Source organism: Octopus sinensis, unplaced genomic scaffold, assembly GCF_006345805.1.
Source record: "Octopus sinensis unplaced genomic scaffold, ASM634580v1 Contig15903, whole genome shotgun sequence".
Lineage (NCBI taxonomy): Eukaryota > Metazoa > Mollusca > Cephalopoda > Octopoda > Octopodidae > Octopus > Octopus sinensis.
Window position 1 is genome coordinate 5,988 of NW_021833993.1, and position 21,513 is coordinate 27,500.

The 21,513-nt window shown below is 41.0% G+C and overlaps 1 protein-coding gene and 1 long non-coding RNA gene across 2 annotated transcripts in view; both read right to left on the reverse strand.

Annotated features, from left to right (window-relative positions):
- Positions 1 to 11,513: 11,513 nt before the first annotated feature.
- Positions 11,514 to 12,037, reverse strand: LOC118761639. Its single transcript, XR_004997530.1, has 2 exons — positions 11,867 to 12,037; positions 11,514 to 11,631 (listed from the first exon to the last, which is right to left on the reverse strand). It is a non-coding gene; the product is annotated as an uncharacterized LOC118761639 (long non-coding RNA).
- Positions 12,038 to 15,829: 3,792 nt separating this feature from the next.
- The window catches only part of LOC115230612 (cytochrome P450 3A21-like), a 29,026-nt gene continuing 23,342 nt past the window's right edge, over positions 15,830 to 21,513 (reverse strand). The window contains exons 10-13 of the mRNA XM_029800751.2: positions 20,225 to 20,313; positions 17,943 to 18,080; positions 16,764 to 16,926; positions 15,830 to 15,949 (exon numbers count right to left, since the gene is read on the reverse strand). Of these exons, the coding sequence (XP_029656611.1) occupies positions 15,866 to 15,949; positions 16,764 to 16,926; positions 17,943 to 18,080; positions 20,225 to 20,313 (474 nt within the window). The 3' untranslated portion in view covers positions 15,830 to 15,865. The remainder of the gene's footprint in view (positions 15,950 to 16,763; positions 16,927 to 17,942; positions 18,081 to 20,224; positions 20,314 to 21,513) is intronic.

Below are 21,513 nucleotides of genomic sequence, written 5' to 3' on the forward strand. Positions count from 1 at the left end.
CGGGTTTGTAAGGGAAATAACTATATAAGCATTTTTAGTGAGTTATAGCAAAAAAAATGCATTAAAAATGGGAAAAAAAATTATGGTAATTTTTTTTTTAAATCGTTGACTCTTCGTAGACATTTTTAGAGAGTTACTTCCCTTATATAATAGCGAAAAAATGCACTAAAATGGAAAAAATGATGGTAATTTTTTTTTTAAATCGTAGGCTCATCGTAGACGCGCGCTAATACCCAGAAGGGCTCGATATGAATCACGACTATAAGATACCCGGTTTTGGTTAAACTGCACCGCAAAATGTGGGAGTAGTTAGGAATCTAAATCGAAGGGGACAGACACTCACACAACTACAGTTTTATATATAAAGATTTGTGAAACAACTAAAACATTCGGTTGTGCAAATTGTTTGCACAGGAAACCTGCCCTGTGTGGCGGTTTTTGCCGTTTTTGTGGATCTGTTTCAGCTTTATTAGCCATTTCTGTTTTGGCGACTTCAAGCCATGAAGTCGTTGTTCTAAAAGAACGCTGGTCTCCTTGACAACGCTTTACGACGTTGATTTCCCTACCCTGCCTTCCCCACAGATTCACGAGGGAGGGAAGAAGGGGAGGAGCTACACAGGTGCAGGTGCGAGCATGAACGCCAACGCCGCCACCGACACACGAAAAAATTGGAAGAACCCAGACGACAGCTTCAGCCACCACCACCACCACTACCACCATGACCACCACCACCACCATCACGAAGACCACCACGACCACCACCACCATCATCACCTCGACCACCACCACCACCACCATCATCACCACCACCACCACCACCAACAACAACAACAATAACAACACCACCACCACCACCACAAACACGACGAACCACCATCGCCACCACCATCACGAAGACCACCACGACCACCACCACGACCACCATCATCACCACCTCCACCACCACCACCAACAATAACAACACCACCACCATCATCACCACCACCACCACCAACAACAACAACAACACCACCACCACCACCACCACAAACACGACGACCACCATCGCCACCACCACGACCACCACCACCACCACCATCATCACCACCACCACCACCACCATCACCCCCCCACCACCACCACCACAACAACACCAACACCACCACCATCATCACCACCCCCACCACCACCACCAACAACAACAATAACACCACCACCACCACCACAAACACGACGACCACCATCGCCACCACCACCACCACCACCATCATCACCCCCCCCCACCACGACGACCAGCACCACCGCCACCACCGCCTCCACCACCACCATACTATGCCTCTGGTCTCTCCTTTTGGCTACTAAATCCATTACCATATTTCACAAGTACCATCGCCATACAATATTGCCTTCAAAAGTTCGTGTTTGGATAATATGATTTAAGTAAAAGTTGTGCAACAACTAAAACATTCGGTTGTGCAAATTCTTTGCACAGGAAACCTTCCCTGTGTGGCGTGTTTCCTGATTTTGTAGAATTTGCTTTCGGGCTTTCTTAGCCATTTCTGTTTTGGTGTCTTCAAGCCATGAAGTCGTTGTTCTAAAAGAACGCTGGTCTCCTTGACAACGCTTTACGACGTTGATTTCCTTACACTCCCTTCCCCACAGCTTCACGAGGGAGGGAAGAAGGGGGAGAAGCAACACAGGTGCAGGTGTGAGCATGGACGCCAACTCCGCCGCCAATTTAAAAAATATGCGTTAAAATGGAAAAAAATGATGTTAAATTATTTTTAAAATCGTAGACTCATCGTAGACGCGCGCTAATAGCCAGACGGGCTCGATATGAATCACGACTATAAGATACCCGAATTTGGTTAAACTGCACCGCAAAATGTGGGAGTAGTTAGGAATCTAAATCGAAGGGCACAGACACTCACACAACTACAGTTTTATATATAGAGATATATTAGGTAATCTACAATGTTTGGCCAGTTTTTGAAAAGAACTGGATAAATTTTAAATAATCAAGACTGCTGAATTATTGCATATGAAGTCGGATCTTTTCGGTTTGAATGGCAGTTTTTTAACATAATTTCCACGTAACTAAAAAATTTTTAACTTCGTATACTGGTAGAATAAAACATCTTTTTCTCTTGGATTTATTGAGAAAATTCTATAGTTTGTAAGATATTTGTTGTTGTTTTTTCTTCAATTTCTGCAATTTCAACCAATCACTGACGTCTGTTGAGGTAAAAAAAAACATTCTGTGCCGTATGAATACATCCCTCGTTTAAGAAACAGATTGGGTTTATTTACATTGGCGAAGAAAAAAGATACTCTTCCCCCCCCCCACCCCTATCCCTAACCCTAATTAACCCTTACCCTAAAACAGATTGAAATGCAATAGATCGATACTAGGGTTATAATTGTGGGTGACAATTTCATATGACACCGCTAGAAAAAAACTGCCGTTCAAACCGAAAAGTTCCTAAATTTTAAACAACTAAGACTGCAGAATTATTGCATACAAAGTCTACTGATTGAAACACAAGAAAAGCAGAGGCTTCGGGAACCTCATCGCGGCTTCGGCGCTCGAACTATTTTTCACGAAAACTTGGGGTAATCTTATACTGCAAGTGTAGATGAGAACCCACTTTTTAAATGAAATCCTGGGGTTGTCTTGTATACCCAGTCGTATGTTACGCCAGCATATACAATATATATGCATATATATATATATATATATATATATATATATACTATATATATATATATATATATATATATATATATATATATATATGTATGTATGTATACTCTTTTACTTGTTTCAGTCATTTGACTGCGGCCATGCTGGAGCACCGCCTTTAGTCGAGCAACTCGACCCTGGGACTTATTCTTTTCTAAGCCCAGTACTTATTCTATCGGTCTCTTTTGCCGAACCGCCAAGTAACGGGGACATAGATACACCAGCATTGGTTGTCACGCAATGCTAGGGGGACAAACACAGACACACAACATACATATATATATACGACAGGCTTCTTTCAATTTCCGTCTACCAAATCCACTCAAAAGGCTTTGGTCGGCCGGGGCTATAGCAGAAGACGCTTGCCAAGATGCCACGCAGTGGGACTGAACCCGGAACCATGTGGTTGGTTAGCAAGCTACTTACCACACAACCACTCCTATATATATATAATATATATATATATATATATATATATATATATATATTATATTATATAATATAATATATATTATATATATATTAAATGTGTGGTGTGTGTATGTATGTATAATATATACGTCTGTCTATCTTTCTATCTATCTCTTGAGCATAACCTATGAACCCGGAAAATTTAAAACAGAGGGTTACCTACTTGCAAACAAATGTGGTAACATGTGACATTATTGACCAAGGTTACCGTGGTCTTTTCCGTAGGCTTTTCTTTCCACGGATAAACCTTATCTGCTTCTCCTTTACACTTTACATCATGACACTGTGATACACGATCCCTATTGATCGTTATTGAACGTAACGACATACGAAATACCTATTTCTTTACTACCCACAAGGGGCTAAACACAGAGGGGACAAACAAGGACAGACATAGGTATTAAGTCGATTACATCAACCCCAGTGCATAACTGATACTTTATTTATCGACCCCGAAAGTATGAAAGGCAAAGTCGACCTCGGCGGAATTTGAACTCAGAACGTAACGGCAGACGAAACACCTATTTCTTTACTACCCACAAGGGGCTAAACACAGAGGGGACAAACAAGGACAGACATAGGTATTAAGTCGATTACATCAACCCCAGTGCATAACTGGTACTTTATTTATCGACCCCGAAAGTATGAAAGGCAAAGTCGACCTCGGCGGAATTTGAACTCAGAACGTAACGACAGACGAAATACGGCTACGCATTTCGCCCGGCATGCTAAAGATTCTGCCAGCTCGCCGCCTTACATCGGCGTAAATAAATATATTTGGGGGTAATTGGTTAAAAAAGTTCCACGACTCCTGAAATATGCAGTGACGTCCAGTTCGGGGGGTTAGTATAGCTCTTGATCTCAACCCTTCCAGGATCTTCCATATGTACATCACCGCATACCTCTCTTGTCTTCGCTCCAGTGAGTGGAGTCATAACTCTTTCGGTCTCTTTCAGTAGCACAACTATTCCATTGAGGCAATCTTCCTGATGTAGCACCACCGAACTGCTTCAAGTCCCGCTATTAATGTGACACCGTGGGGTGACCACAGTTGAGAACAGTAGTCCAGACAGCTGAGTACAAATGCCCTCCATAGTTTTGTAGCATATCTGATATCCTCACTGTTTGAGAGAAACAATAAGAATGATCTCGTTTGAGATTACAACCATCTTTGGCTAGTTTGACTGCTGAGATGAACAGCTGCTAAGCCTGTCAACGAGTACCCACCACCGAGGGTCCAATACGGATGGAAACCACGTCGTCTGTTGGTCCTGATGCCAGGGTAGCAGACGTTATCTCCCGCTTGCAAAAAAATGTCAATAAACCAGCTGGAGAAAATGTCTGCCAGGAGTTAAACGGCAGTATCGTCGTCTCTTAGAGAACATCCACATTAAAGTGACCATAAGCAATACTTATACGTGTGTGTGTGTGTGAATATTTTACATAGGTGAATTCCGCTGAGGTCGACTTTGCCTTTCATCCTTTCAGGATCGATAAAATAAGCACCAGATGAATACTGTATTTGATGTATACGACTTACCGTAAATCCTCGAGTATAGTCCGCCCTTGAGTATAATACACAGGGGATTTTTAGGGGGTTGTACCTCTGGAAAACCTAAAGCTTGTGTATAATACGCACCCCTTCTCTAACTTGAGTCAAGGAGGTCTATATAACATCCTTGGTTTGTAAAAATGTATACAGTAACGTCCTTTATTATTATTGTATATATAACATAATGCAAACGTGTAGCTTTTTTGTGCATTTTGTTTGCAGAAAATAAAGAAATAACAGTAATAACGTTTAATAAATGTTGCTTACTGCAAGTTATGGATGATTCTTTTATGACTTCATTGCTTTCAGGCTTAGCTTAAGGGATTTTCGTGCCCGACATCACAAAATGCGTCTGAATAAACTTGCCGGACAGCAAATAGAAACTCGGACATTGCTTAGAAAATAATTTTCATTTTTAACCTCGTATATAGTACGCACTAGGGATTTTGACCTTTAAATTTTGGGGGAAAAACATGCAGATTAAACTCGAGGATTTACGGTACTCATCTCCCGAAATTGTTGGTTTAGTGATACTAATAATCTGGTGTTAGAACACAGTATAAACATGCCTCAGAATAAAGCATTAATTGTGTACGGAGCAATAAAAAGAGATTATATAAATGAAAAAACGAACAAGAAAATATTCAGTTAACTTCATTAGCTTACAGCTGTTTCGGTGCCACGAGGAGTGGAAAATGAGAAAAGTCAAATGGGAGAGAGAGAGCAGAGTTTTACTTACACTAAGCCAAAAGAAAATTTTTTTTTTGTAAATTGTTGTTGCTGATACCTGCATGCAAGATTATGTGAGGTTCATATGTGAAGAAGAAGAAGAAGAAGAAGAAGAAGAAGAAGAAGAAGAAGAAGAAGGAAAATAAGAGGAGAAGAAAGAGGAGGTGGAGGAGGAAAATAATAATAAGAAGAAAACGAAGGAGGAGGAGGAGGAAACGAAGAAGAAGAAGAAGAAAAGAAGAAGAAGAAGAAGAAGAAGAAGAAGGAAAAGAAGAAGAAAACGGAGGAGGAGGAGGAGGAAAATAATAAGAAGAAGAAAACGGAGGAGAGGAGGAGGAGAGAAAACGAAAAAGAAAAGAAGAAGAAGAAGAAGAAGAAGAAGGAAAAGAAGAAGAAGAAGAAGAAGAAGAAAGAAAGAAGAAGGAAAAGAAGAAGAAAAAGAAGGAGGAGGAGAAAATAATAATAAGAAGAAAACGGAGGAGGAGGAGGAGGAAACGAAGAAGAAGAAGAAGAAGGAAAAGAAGAAGAAAAAGAAGGAAAAGAAGAAGAAGGAAAGAAGAAGAAGAGGAAAAGAAGAAGAAAAAGAAGGAGGTGGAAGAGGAAAATAATAATAAGAAGAAAACAGAGGAGAGGAGGAAACGAAGAAGAAGAAGAAGAAGAAGAAGAAGAAGAAGAAGGAAAAGAAGAAGAAGAAGAAGGAAAAGAAGAAGAAAAGAAGAAGGAGGAGAAGAAGAAGGAGAAGAAGAAGGAAAAGAAGAAGAAAAAGAAGGAGGAGGAGGAGAAGAAGAACAAGAACAACAACAACACCAACAAGAAGACGAAGAAGAAGAAGAGGTTAGAGAGAGTGTGTGAGAAGGAAAAAAAGAAAGAGTAATGGAACGAGGAGAATGGAGCAAAGGTGAGAGTGAGATGAAAGGAAAAGATGAGGTGGGAAGGGAGTTGGAGGAAGCGAAAGGGTTTAAGGAATCAAGAGCGACTTACGACCGCCAGCCGAAGTCCTTGAGCTGGTTTATTAAGTGCTGGCATTTGGCACGTCCATAGTTCTAACATTAACATGGCCGGATTGCCTTTGATCCTAAATCTGCTCAATCAGGATTCATTTGATGTTGAACCACGACGACGACGACGGCGATAACAAGTGGAGGCGCAATGGCCCAGTGGTTAGAGCAGCGGACTAGCGGTTTCGATTCCCAGACCAGGCGTTGTGTGTGTTTATTGAGCGAAAACACCTAAAAGCTCCACGAAGCTCTGACAGGGGGTGGTGGTGACGACCCCCGTTGTACTCTTTCGCCCCAACTTTCTCTCACTCTTTCTTCCTGTTTCTTCCTGTCCCCGACTTCCTACGCAACCGCTGAGCTTGGATGCGCATTCATCCATCCGTCGATGCTCTCGGTGTCGGGGGGTTGAGCGGCTTTCTCTTCTGCGGGTCTTACGAATAGCAAAGGACCACGAAAACACCTAAAGCTCCACGAGGCTCCAACAGGGGGTGGTGACGACCCCCGTTGTACTCTTTCGCCCCAACTTTCTCTCACTCTTTCTTCCTGTTTCTTGTCCTCCCCGACTTCCTACGCAACCGTTGGGCCTGAATGCGCATTCATCCATCCGTCGATGCTCTCGGTGTCGGGGGGGGGGGGGGTTGAGCGGCTTTCTCTCTTCGGCGGGTCTTACGAATAGCAAAAGGACCACGTTTCAGACTTCTCCCATCTTGCGAGCTCTGGGACGAAGACCGCTTCGCTCAACAGCAACAGCATAACAACAACAACAACAACAACGACGACGACGACGACGATAACAAGATGAGATATTAACATTAACGCAAACCCCAAATACCAGCTCTTAATAACATCGCTTAACCAACAACAACAACCACAAGAACAACACAAATGAAAGAAGCAACAGAAACGATTTGATTTTATTTCACAATTTTTTATTTCAACTTTTTTTTTACCTTTTCTCCTTTATATTTATTTTTTATTGATATATTTTTATCCCAATTATTATTATATTTATTATTATTAATATTATTAATATTATTATTATTATTATTATTATCATCATTATTATCATTATCATTATTATCATTATTATTATTATTGTTATTATTATTATTATTATTATTATCCTTATCATTATTATCCTTATTATAATTTTTATTTATTATTATCATTATTATTATTATCCTTATTATCATTATTATTATTATTATCATTATTATTATCATTATCATTATTATCATTATTATTATTATCATTATTATTATTATTATCTTTATCATTATTATCCTTATTATTTATTATTATTATCATTTTCCGATTGAACTCTCTACTTGATGGCTGCTGGTTCGACACTTGACAGCAATGTTTTCTATTGTCGCTATTTCCTCCTCTTCTGCTCCGACTCTTCCTCTTCGCATCCCCCCTCCCTTCACGTACCACCCTACATTCTCCTCTTCTTCTTTCTCTTTTTATTCCTTCTATATCTTACCCTCTCTTTTTTCCCCTCTGCCTTCCATTGCTTTCTTTCTTTCTTTCTATCATAATCTATCACGGTTCTCTCTACACAGAATTATCGAACAGCATATTCTTCGATTCTGTTCCAAAATTCCTAAATCATATACTTATGTTGGAGTTATTTCCCTTCTATGCAGCGCGCGCGTGTATGTTAAAATTTGACTGCTATCTCTAGCATGGTAGCATGTCTTAGATAACTCGATTATAATTTTGATAATTAATACCTGTAAGGTTTTTATTCCCATGCTGGCCACCTGATATGATCGGTATTTTAAATAACAATCTCTTTACTCATTACTCTTATACTTGTTTCAGTCATTTGACTGTGGCCATGCTGGAGCACCGCCTTTAGTCGAGCAAATCGACCCCAGGACTTATTCTTTGCAAGCCCAGTACTTATTCTATCGGTCTCTTATGCTAAGTGACGGGTACGTAAACACACCAGCATCGGTTGTCAAGCGATGTTGGGGGGACAAACAGACACACAAACATAAACACATACACACATGTACATATATACATATATACATGCATACGACAGGCTTCTTTCAGTTTCCGTCTACCAAATCTACTCACAAGGCTTTGGTCGGCCCGAGGCTATAGTAGAAGACACTTGCCCAAGGTGCCACGCAGTGGGAATGAACCCGGAACTACGTGGTTCGTAAGCAAGCTACTTACCACACAGCCACTCCTATGCCTTATTATTTCAAAATATAACCACATGTGAATCGTTGGCGATTTTTTTTCCCCTCTGTCTTCCTTTTCTATTGGACTTTTTTGTCCCTATTTCCATTTCCAGCTTATGTCGAATTAATGACACTTTTAACAAATCCTGATTTAAAACAACTGGACTTCAACACGAACAGTAAAGATTAAACTGTTTATGGTATGACTTAAATAAAATTATTAGAAATTTACACTTGGAATTCGCATCATCAGTTTGGAACCCCTATCTTGCTCAGAACATTGACCTCCTGGAATCTGTCCAGAGACGTGCAACCAAACGCATACCCTCCATCAGACACCTACCATATTCTGAGCGCCTTGTTTCCCTGGGCATGGATTCACTGAAGCTCCGGCGTCTGGCGACGGACTTGGTAAACACCCACAAAGTTATCAACCACCTCACCAACAACAACACTGAACACCTTTTTGATCTCCATGTGTCTAACACACATGGACATGCCTACAAAGTCAGAAAACAACACAGCTCCCATGACTTTCGGAAACATTTTTCACGCTCAGAGTTGCTGAAGCATGGAATAAACTGCCTGCGTCAGTTGTTGACTGCCATGACACTGCATCCTTTAAGGCCCTCATGCTTTCCGAAATCCGCCGAAACTACACCTGATTATATATACACTTTAGATGAGTTGTAGTGCACCTGAGCACTGTACACAATTATTATTATTATTATTATTACATTCTTGGGTTCATGGATAGTCTCCTGGCACCAATACATTGCCAAATGCCATAAAAAAGGGAACAGGAAAGGCGCACACATCAGACAACACTCTCACGCAGCTTTGATGCAATTTTCGTGTTGACTGAATTGTAATAGTGCAAGGGAGGTAATCCCTCTCTTACACGTTTTCTCTTAGCATAATGCGTTTACGGGCGATTACTCTTTTACTTGTTTCAGTCATTTGACTGCGGCCATGCTGGAGCACCGCCTTTAGTCGAACAAATCGAAACCCCGGGACTTATTCTTTGCAAGCCCAGTACTTATTCTATCGGTCTCTTTTGCCGAACCGCTAAGTTACGGGGACGTAACCACACCAACATCGGTTGCGTGCATATAAAGAATTTTCTTCAGTGCGGTTGGTTATTGCTGCTCATTTCTTCTCTTAATGTACAGTTTGCATTTCAATGGCTTTGTTTACCTAACCTCTCTTCTCCATTTAACAGTAGGAAGCTCAGTTATAACATTTACAGAAAATATATTTACACAAATACAATTTAGTTGTGCTGAGAAATATTATATAATAATAAAAACATTGTGTACAGTGCCCAGGTGCACTACAACTCATCTAAAGTGTATGTATAATCAGGTGTAGTTTCGGCAGATTTCAGAAAGCATGAGGGCCTTAAAGGATGCAGTGTCATGGGAGCTGTGTTGTTTTCTTCTGACTTTGTAGGCATGTCCACGTGTGTTAGACACATGAAGATCAAAAAGGTGTTCAGTGTTGTTGTTGGTGAGGTTATTAATATCATCACCATAGCAGGAAAAAAAAACTATATTATTTCTTCAGAAAATGGTATTTTATTATATCATAATACAAAAATTGAAAAAAAAATTGTATTTTATAAAAATACAGTTTAAGAGAAAAATGTGACTTTATTATATTAGAAATATACACATTAAAGAATATTATATTAGGAATATACATATTAAAGAATATTGTATTAGGAATATACATATTAAAGAATATTATATTAGGAATATACATATTAAAGAATATTATATTAGGAATATACATATTAAAGAATATTGTATTAGGAATATACATATTAAAGAATATTATATTAGGAATATACATATTAAAGAATATTATATTAGGAATATACATATTAAAGAATATTATATTAGGAATATACATATTAAAGAATATTATATTAGGAATATACATATTAAAGAATATTATATTAGGAATATACATATTAAAGAAAATAATTTATTTTTGTTCTGTTTAAAAGCATTAAGTTAATATTTGAAAATTTTAGAACTTTCTAGAAGTTTTTAGAAAATTTTAGAAACATTCTGTTGTGTCTGGGGAGGGTCATTTTCTTTTAGTGCCTTATTATTTGACACACTCACTGGTAAAATTTCCACTCATTTCTTATTTTTTATTTTCCTAAAATTTTCGTTGCGTCTTGCAAACCTTTTCAATAGTCTTGACGCTGTCCGTTATTTACACTGCGTTCCCTTTTGTTTGTTTGTGAGTATGTGTGTGGGTCAGTGTGTGTATGTGTGCCTATACATGCATACATGTACGTATGTACGTGTGTGTGTGTGTTTGCATGTGTATGTATGTATATATGTGTGTGTGTGCATCTGTAGGTACGTATCCTGCACATTTATGTGCTTGCCTGTCCGTGTTTGTGTTGTTTCTATGTATATGTGTGTGAGAGCATGTGTTTGTATATGTATGCACCTCTGTCTCCTTGTGTTTGCATGTGTGTGTGTGTGTGTGTTATGCAACTATGTACCTTGTTTGTATGTATGGATGTGCATCTTTATATGTGTGGATCCATACGTGTCTGTTCATATAGTCTATAGACCTATCCGTCTGTATAAAAGAATTAAAGAATCTTGAAATCCAAATCCAAAGACGAAATTTAGAAACATTATTTACGTGAAAATTCTTTAACTCTTTTAATATCAGTACACACATGACCATCCTCTGGCTATATGATGCAAACATCCTATTTCAAAGTTATCTATATTAAAACCCTAAAAAAAAATTCCATGTTAATTTATGTTCAAAACACCAACTAAAATTTATTTTATTGAAATCTTTATTATTTCTTAAATTAATCGAATTGATGTGTAATTCAACAAAAATTTACTAACAAATGGTTTAATACCTGCCTGTCTGAGACCACCCTGATTCTTTGATATAAAATATCTTTAACCCTTTTATTACCTATTTCTTTATTACCCACAAGGGGCTAAACATAGAGGAGACAAACATGGACAGACATAGGTATTAAGTCGATTATATCGACCCCAGTGCTTAACTTTATTTATCGACCCCGAAAGGATGAAAGACAAAGTCGACCTCGGCGGAATTTGAACTCACAACGTAACGGCAGCCGAAATACCGCTAAGCATTTTGCCCGACGTGCTAACGATTCTGCTAGGTCGCGGCCTTTTATTACCATCTGGGACTCCCTTCGATCACGACATTGACCATGGGATTGTACCTAGAAAATTACCCTCTGAGGTACAAGTCCTGGCAAGGTTGTTCATGGAAGACCAGCAGTCGCCCATGCATACTGGCCTCCATTCGCAACGCCACTGATGTATTTCGAAGGGAAAGGCAAAGGGGCCGATACAGCTTGGCACCTGTGACGTCACAACTCATTTTTACAGCTGAGTGAACTGGAGCAATGTGAAATAAAGTGTCTTGCTCAAGAACACAACATGCAGCCCGGTCTGGGATTCGAGCTCACAACCTCACGATCGTAAGCTCGATACTCTAACCACTGAGCCATACAAGGATCATATAAAATTTAATTTAATAAATAAAATAGATGAACATCAATGGAATTTGTATCTTGTGGTACCAGTGCCTGTGGCACACAAGAAATCCATCAGTGCCGTAGTCAGTGCGGTGGGCACATGACAAACACCATCCGATCGTGGCCGTTCGCCAGCCTCATCTAGCACCTGTGTCGGTGGCACATAAAAACACCATCCGAAGACCCGGCAAGACTAGTCAGGCCATAACCCATGGCCCCTACCTGGACGTAGTCAGTCCACCTGTGCATACCTTCCTTCTTGTGACACTTGTGAAGACCTGTTGAGGCAAGTGAAAATCAAATCAAATCAAAACAAATCAAAATAGATGAACATCAATGGAATTTGTATCTTTGTGGTACCAGTGCCGGTGGCACGTGGCACATAAGAAAACCATCCGAACGTGGCCGTAGCCAGTACCGCATCGACTGGCCTCCGTGCTGTGGGCACGTAACAAGCACCATCCGATCGTGGCCGTTTGCCAGCCTCATCTGGCACCTGTGTCGGTGGCACATAAAAACACCATCCGAGCGTGGCCGTCTGCCAGCCCCGTCTGGCACCTGTGTCGGTGGCACATAAAAACACCATCCGAGCGTGGCCGTCTGCCAGCCTCGTCTGGCACCTGTGTCGGTGGCACATAAAATCACCCACTACACTCTCGGAGTCGTTGGCGTTAGGAAGGGCATCCAGCTGTAGAAACACTGCCAGATCTGACTGGACTGGTGCAGCTTTCGGGCTCCCCAGACCCCAGTTGAACCGTCCAACCCATGCTAGCATGGAAAGCGGACGTTAAATGATGATGATGATGATGATGATTCTCAGACGAATTCATATTTCAACAAAATGACATCAAGAGTTATTCCCCCTGCTTATAGTTTATGGAAATGTAATAAAGGGGTAAAAAAAAAAAGAGATTTTGATTCACCCGTCCACCAGTTTTGAAAATAATCAAACCAAAATAATAAGTTCCAGCTACTTGCCTACTGAGTATTCCTGCCAAATTTGGTGAAAATCCGTTTCGCCGTTTTCCAGTAATTTTGCAGTCAAACAAAAGACAATCGACTACGATTCCCTTCTAGCATAAGTGGGATCTTTTCGGTTTGACCGGCAGTTTTTTCTAGCGGTGTCATATGAAATTATCACCAATAATTATGACCCTAGTATCGATCTATTGCATTTCAATCTCTTTTAGGGTTACGGGTGGGGGGAAGGGTATCTTTTTTTCTTCACAAATGTAAATAAACCCAATCTGTTTCTTAAACAAGGGACATATTCATACGGCGCAGAATGTTTTTTACCTCAATAGACGTCACTGATTGGTTGAAATTGCAGAAATTGAAGAAAAAAAACAACAAATATCTTACAAACCATAGAATTTTCTCAAGCCAAGAGAAAAAGATGTTTTATAAACACATTCTACCAGTATACGAAGTTAAATATTTTTTAGTTACCGAGAAATTATGTTAAAAACTGCCGTTCAAACCGAAAAGATCCAAAATAACTAATTGTATGAAAAAAAATTGTATTTTATAAAATACAGTTTAAGAGAAAAATGTGACTTTATTATATTAGAAATATACATTTTTAGCTGGTGTTTGAAGCGTAAATTGATTTTAAATTTTGGCACAAGACCAGTAATTTCGGTGGGTGGCTTGAAGTCAATTATATCAACCCCAATGTGCATCTGGTACTTATTTTATCAACCCCTGAAAGGATTAAAGGCAAAGTCGGCTTTGATGGAAACTAAACATAGAAATATTCTGACACGCTGGCAGAATCGTTAGCACACAGGGCAAAAGGCTTAACAGTATTTCGTCCGTCTTTACATTCTGAGTTCAAATCTCGCTAAGGTCAGCTTTCCTTTATAGGTGTAGGAGTGGTTGTGTGGTAAGTAGCTTACTTATCAACCACATGGTTCCGGGTTCAGTCCCATTGCATGGCACCTTGGGTAAGTGTCTTCTACTATAGCCTCGGGCCAGCCAAAGCCTTGTGAGTGGATTTGTTAGACGGAAACTGAAAGAAGCCTGTCGTATGTATGTATATATATATGTATATATATATATATATATGTATGTGTGTATATAAGTTTGTGAGTCTGTGTTTGTGTCCCCCCCCCACAACATCACTTGGCCGATGCTGGTGTGTTTATGTCCCCGTAACTTAGCGATTCGGCAAATGAGACCGATAGAATAAGTACTAGGCTTCCAAAGAATAAGTCCTGAGGTCGATTTGCTTGACTAAAGGTGGTGCTCCAGCATGGTCACAGTCAAATGACTGAAACAAGTAAAAGAGTAACCCAAAATACTTATATTTCCTAAAATGTAATTTTGAAGAAATTGGTGATGTGCTTCAGTTAAGAAAGAAAGGAAGTTTGTTTATATTTGAAGATAATCTTTATCTCCAACTTAACATGGCTGTTGTGGTAGAACACACAATACTGCATTATTTATCTCGAGAGGACCTATCATATGGACTTGTAGCGAGCTGGCAGAAACGTTAGCACACCAGGCGAAATGCGTAGCCGTATTTCGTCTGCTGTTACGTTCTGAGTTCAAATTCTGCCGAGGTTGACTTCGCCTTTCATCCTTTCGGGGTCGATAAATTAAGTACCAGTTATGCACTGGGGTCAATGTAATCAACTTAATCCGTTTGTCTCCTCTGTGTTTAGCCCCTTGTGGGTAGTAAAAAAATAGGTACATAAAAACCACTCATATTTATATTCGTTAACAGAGAAAAACCATCTGCTTTCCAACAGTAAGGAGCAGTTTTTCCGGTTTCCATGGCATTTATATTCCCTACCTCGACAGGACGTTGGTCTGTCACATGATTATTCCTTTTTGCCATTTGGGTGGACTGGAGCAAGGTGAAGTGAAGTGTTTTGCTCAAGAACACAATGCGTTGGCTGGTCCTGGGATTAGAACCACAATTTTACAATCATGAGTCCAACTCCCTGACCACTAAGCCACAAGCCTCCACGCTTTCCAGCGGTCATCGCAGAAAATTCTTATCTGTCAATGATATAAACATAAGTGGTTTTATGCACTGCAAGTCTGTATGAGAGGTAAATAATTATTTCTTTATTGCCCACAAGGGGCTAAACATAGAGGGAACAGACAAGGACAAATAAAGAGATTAAGTTGATTACATCAAACCCAGTGCATAACTGGTACTTATTTAATCAACCCCGAAAGGACGAAAGGCAAAGTCGACCTCGGTGGAATTTGAACTCAGAACGTAATGGCAGACAAAATACGTATTTCTTTATTACCCATAAGGGGCTACACACAGAGGGGACAAACAAGGACAGACAAACGGATTAAGTCGATTATATCGACCTCAGTGCATAACTGGTACTTATTTAATCAACCGTGAAAGGACAAAAGGCAAAGTCGACCTCGGTTTCACCCAGCATGCTAATGATTCTGCCAGCTTGCTGCCCTCCCCTCCAGGTAAATAATGCAGTATTGGTTGTTCTAACACAACCTTTATGCTACGTCATAGATAAAGACTACCTTGTGGCCTTTGTATTGCCTTTGTTGTTATCAATTATTGTTTATATTTGTTTGTATTTGTTTATATTGCATATGAGACTTCATATTTTGGGTTCAAGCTCATGTGCAGCTCCTCTGTTTCAAACTTTATAAGCTTTTACGTGGTTCGAACTTGAGCCAAACTCCATTTTTGGCTGACAGCACGTCGGTAGAAGCATACTCGATTGGATCCTGCAAAAGGAAAATAAATTACCTTCAACATCATCATCATCATAGTCGATTTTTAAGATCTGTTTTCCATGCTACCATGGGTTTCATGGTTTTGACAGATACTGGCAAGTTAGAAGGAACAACAGCAGGAACAACAGTGGAGGCGCAATGGCCTAGTGGTAAGGGCAGCGGACTCGCAGTCGGAGGATCGCAGTTTTGATTCTCAGTCCGGGCATTGTGTGTGTTTATTAAATGAAAACACCTAAAAGCTCCACGAGGCTCAGGCAGGGGGTGGTGGCGACCCCTATTGTACTCTTTCACCCTACTCTTTCGCCCCAGCTCTTTCTTCCTGTTTCTTCCTGTCCCCGACTTCCTATGCAACCGCTGAACCTGGATGTGCATTCATCCATCCGTAAATGCTCTTGGTATCGGGGGTTAACCTGCTTTCTCTTCTGCGGGTCTTCTGCAAAGGACCACGATTCAGACTTCTCCCATCTTGCGAGTTCTGGGACGAAGACCGCTTCGCTCAACAGCAACAGCAGGAACAACAACAACATCAACAACACTACCACCACCACCGACAACAACATCAACAACACTACCACCACCACCACCAACAACAACATCTACAACACTACCACCACCAGCAACAACAGGAACAACAACATCAACAACACCACCACTACCACCACCACCAACAACAACAACAACAACAACACTACCACCACCACCATCACCAACAACAACAACAACAACATCTACACCACCACCACCACCAACAACAACAACATCTACACCACCACCACCACCAGCAACAACAACAACAATTGCTTACTTCAGTTTTCTCCGTTGTGACCAGTCGGTATTTCCTCATCATTTGAACAACAGCCACTTTGAACTGCAGCTTGGCCAGTCTCATACCAATGCATATCCTGGGTCCACCTCCAAAAGGGGTATAAGTAAACGGGGTCTGCCGTGCTTTGCCTTCTTCACTGAATCTAAAATTTAAAACAATCCGAAAACACAGTATAGGACAATGTTAGTAAGAAATATGCTGTTAGCAATGTAGGAGTTTAAATGCTTTTAAATGCAACGAGTTTGTTTGAATTAATTAAGATATTTAATTAATTGCTGCTACTTTACTGCTTCTTTAACATGCAGCAGGTGACCCTGGGTATTCATTTATTTTATTTTTTTTCCTCTATATTTTTTCTCTATATAAAAGCAGTGCTCCAGCATGGCCGCAGTCAAATGACGGAAACAGGTAAAAGAGTAAATGAGTATTTATTTACTGTTGCAATGACTGCGAAAATGATGACGATGATGATGATGACGATGATGATGATGACGACAATGATAGTAGTGGTGATGCTGCTGCTGATGATGATGATTATGATGATGATGATTGATATCACTAGAAGCACCAATAACAACAACAACAACACAACACTAACAACTAAGGTGCAGGGGTGGCTGTGTGGCAAGTACCTTGCTTACCAACCACATGGTACTATCCACAAGGGGCTAAACACAGAGCGGACAAACAAGGACAGACAAACGGATTAAGTAGATTATATCGACCCCAGTGCGTAACTGGTACTTAATTTATCGACCCCGAAAGGATGAAAGGCAAAGTTGACCTCAGCAGAATTTGGACTCAGAACATAGCGCCAGACGAAATATCCATTTCTTTACTACCCACAAGGGGCTAAACACAGAGGGGACAAACAAGGACAGACAAACGGATTAAGTAGATCATATCGACCCCAGTGTGTAACTGGTACTTATTTAATCGACCCCGAAAGGACGAAAGGCAAAGTCGACCTTGGCGGAATTGAACTCAGAACGTAGCGGCAGACGAAATACCACTAAGCATTTCGCCCGGCGTGCTAACGATTCTGCCAGCTCGCCGTCGTAACCAATGAAGACCCAGTGTTACATTTGACAGAGCTGTCTAATTGCGAAAGGATTAATTAGCGAAAATAACGAGCTTGTAGTGTAATTAAGTCATTACCTTTCGGGATCAAACTTGGTAGGATCGGTCCAGTATCTTTCGTCGTAATGTAAGCTACGGATCGGCATGACGACGGTCATTTTTGCGGGAATTTTCACACCTTTGATGACGCAGTCCTTCTTGCATTCTCGCTGAAGACTATGAGAGAAGAAGAACAACAGCAAGAACATTTAGGTATGTGGAATTGAATCAAAAGAGGGATGAAGCAGGGATGAAGGGGTGTATGAGAAAGAGGGATGGGGAAAGAGAAAGACGGGGCGGAGAGAGAAAGATGAGAGTGCAAAAGAGAGAGGAGGAAGAGGGGGAGGAGGGGTGGAGGAGGAGGAATTTTGTCACGAAGGCAGCAATTTTGGGGGAAAGGATGAGTCGATTACATCAACCCCAGGTTCCAACTGGTACTTAATTTATCGACCCCCAAAAGAATGAAAGGCAAAGTCGACCTTGGCGGAATTTGAACTCAGAACGTAAAGATGGACAAAATGCTGCTAATTAATTTATCAACGCCAAAAGGATGGATGAAAGGCAAAGTCGACCTTGGCGGAATTTGAACTCAGAACGTAATAATGGACAAAATGCTGCTAATTAATTTATCAACGCCAAAAGGATGGATGAAAGGCAAAGTCAACCTTGGCGGAATTTGAACTCAGAATGTAAAGCCCTGCATGCTAACGATTCTGCCAGCTCGGCACCATAAAAATAAAAATAATAATAATAATAATAATAATAATAATCATCATCATTTAGCGTCCGTTCTCCATGCTAGCATGGGTTGGACGGTTCAACTGGGGTCTGTGAAGCTGGAAGGCTTCATCAGGCCCAGTCAGATCTGGCAGTGTTTCTATGGCTGGATGCCCTTCCTAACGCCAACCACTCCGTGAGTGTAGTGGGTGCTTTTTACGTGCCACCCGCACAGGTGCCAGTCAGAGCTGGCAAACGGCCACGAACGAATGGTGCTTTTACGTGTCACTGGCACGGGGGCCAGGCGAGGCTGGCAACGGACACGAACGGATGGTGCTTTTACGTGCCACCAACACGGGGGCCAGACAGAGCTGGCAAACGGCCACGAAACGGATGGTGCTTTTACGTATCACCGGCACGGGGGCCAGGCGAGGCTGGCAACGGACACGAACGGATGGTGCTTTTACGTGCCACCAACACGGGGGGCAGACAGAGCTGGCAAACGGCCACGAAACGGATGGTGCTTTTACGTGTCACCGGCACGGGGGCAGGCGAGGCTGGCAACGGACACGAACGGATGGTGCTTTTACGTGCCACCAACACGGGGGCCAGACAGAGCTGGCAAACGGCCACGAAACGGATGGTGCTTTTACGTGTCACCAGCACGGGGGCCAGGCGAGGCTGGCAACGGACACGAACGGATGGTGCTTTTACGTGCCACCAACACGGGGGCCAGACAGAGCTGGCAAACGGCCACGAAACGGATGGTGCTTTTACGTGTCACCGGCACGGGGGCCAGGCGAGGCTGGCAACGGCCACGAACAGATGGTGCTTTTACGTGTCACTGGCACGGGGGCCAGACAGAGCTGGCAAACGGCCACGAACGGATGGTGCTTTTACGTGCCACCGACACGGGGGCCAGACAGGGCTGGCAAACGGCCACGATAATAATAATAATAATAATAATAATAATAATAATAATAATAATAATGATAATAATAATGATGATGATGATTATGATGATGATAATAATGATAATAATAATAATAATTTTCGATAATGCCTTTGGGTTAATGAAAATGATAATACAAAGATCCTATGGGATTTTATGATTCAGTGTGACCATGAGATAGAGAATAGGAAACTAGACAGTCTTCATTGAGATAGAAAGCAAACGATGCTGGATCAAAGATATAGTATGCCCAGCTGACAACAAGGTATGCAATAAGAAAGAAAGAAAAGTCGATAGATATAACAGGTTAGCTTAGGAGTTTACGCAGTTGTGGCTGATGAAAAAGCTGATATAGTTGTATCAATAGTTGTCAAAGCTCCTGGGAACAGTGAGCAAAAACCTTGAGAAGTACATGGAACAAATAGGGGCTGCAATAAGGGTGGAGCACTTGCAGAAAACAGCACTGCTTGGAACCGCTCGAATACACAGGATGGGGCTCGAAAAATAAGGAGTGTTACTTTAGTTCGCTGGTAGTGAACAGCTCACACCATAGTACATCTCCAGTGATAGAAGTTGTGCAAAGACAATTATTAATAATAATAATAATAACAATAATAATAATAATAATAATAATAATAATAATAATAATTACATTGATATCAAAGGATATAGCCTTAAAGACTCTGCCATACACATTTCAAGGTACTTCAACTGCTGAATAGATTCATATGTTGGGTATTCCTGAAACAGCAAATCAGAATTTATTATTGGTTAATTAAATATTGATTAAACAAGGTTGCAAGACACAATTAAAATTTTAGAAAACTAAAAAAAAAGAAAAGAATTAAAAAGAAATAAGTGGAAATTTTACTGGTGAGTGTGTTAAATTATAAGGCTCCGAAAGAGAATGACTTTCCCAGACACAACAGAACATGCTTCAACACTCAAACTCACATAAAGAATCTTGCAAACCAAATCCAAAAACAAAATTATTTCTTTATTACCCACAGGGAGCTAAACATAGAATGGACAAACAAGAACAGACAAAGGGATTAATTCGATTACATTGACCCCCAGTGCATACCTGGTACTTATTTAATCGACCCCCGAAAGGATAAAAGGCAAAGTCGACCTCGGCAGAATTTGAACTCAGAATGCAGTGGCAGACGAAATACTGCTAAGCATTTCACCCAGCATGCTAACAATTCTGCCAGCTCACTGCCTGTTTTCATAAATAATTAGCCACACCCGTAGTCTGTGTACATATACAGAACTAGTTTTCTAAAGCCTTTGGTTCCAAAACCATTTTAGATTCCCTTTTTTTTTCTGAACCAAGTCTGGTCACACTCTAAATAAAACAAATACCAAATTTGCATAAATATCACATCATCATCATCATCATTTAACGTCTGCTTTCCATGCTAGCATGGGTTGGACGATTTGAGTGAGGTCTGGTGAACCAGACTCCAATCTGATCTGGCAGAGTTTCTACAGCTGGATGCCCTTCCTAACGCCAACCACTCCGAGAGTGTAGTGGGTGATTTTACGTGCCACCAGCACGAGGACCAGTTTGGTGGTACTGGCAGTGACCACGCCCAAATGGTGCTTTTTATGTGCCACCTGCACAGGAGCCAGTCCAGCGGCACTGGCGCCGACCTCGCTCAAATATTTCACATGCCACCAGCACAAGTGCTAGTAAGGCGACGCGGTAACGATCACACTTGAATGGTGTGCTTAACGTGCCATTGGCACGAAGCCAGTTTGTTGCTCTGGCAACAATCTCACTCGTATGATACTCTTAGCGCTCCACTAGCAACGGATGCCAGTCACCGAATTTGATTTCGACATCGATTTCACTTGCCTCAACTGGTACAATTTTTGTCCTTGGGCTGCACCAGATTCCAGATTCTGTTTTGGCTTCGTTTCTACAGCTGGATGCCC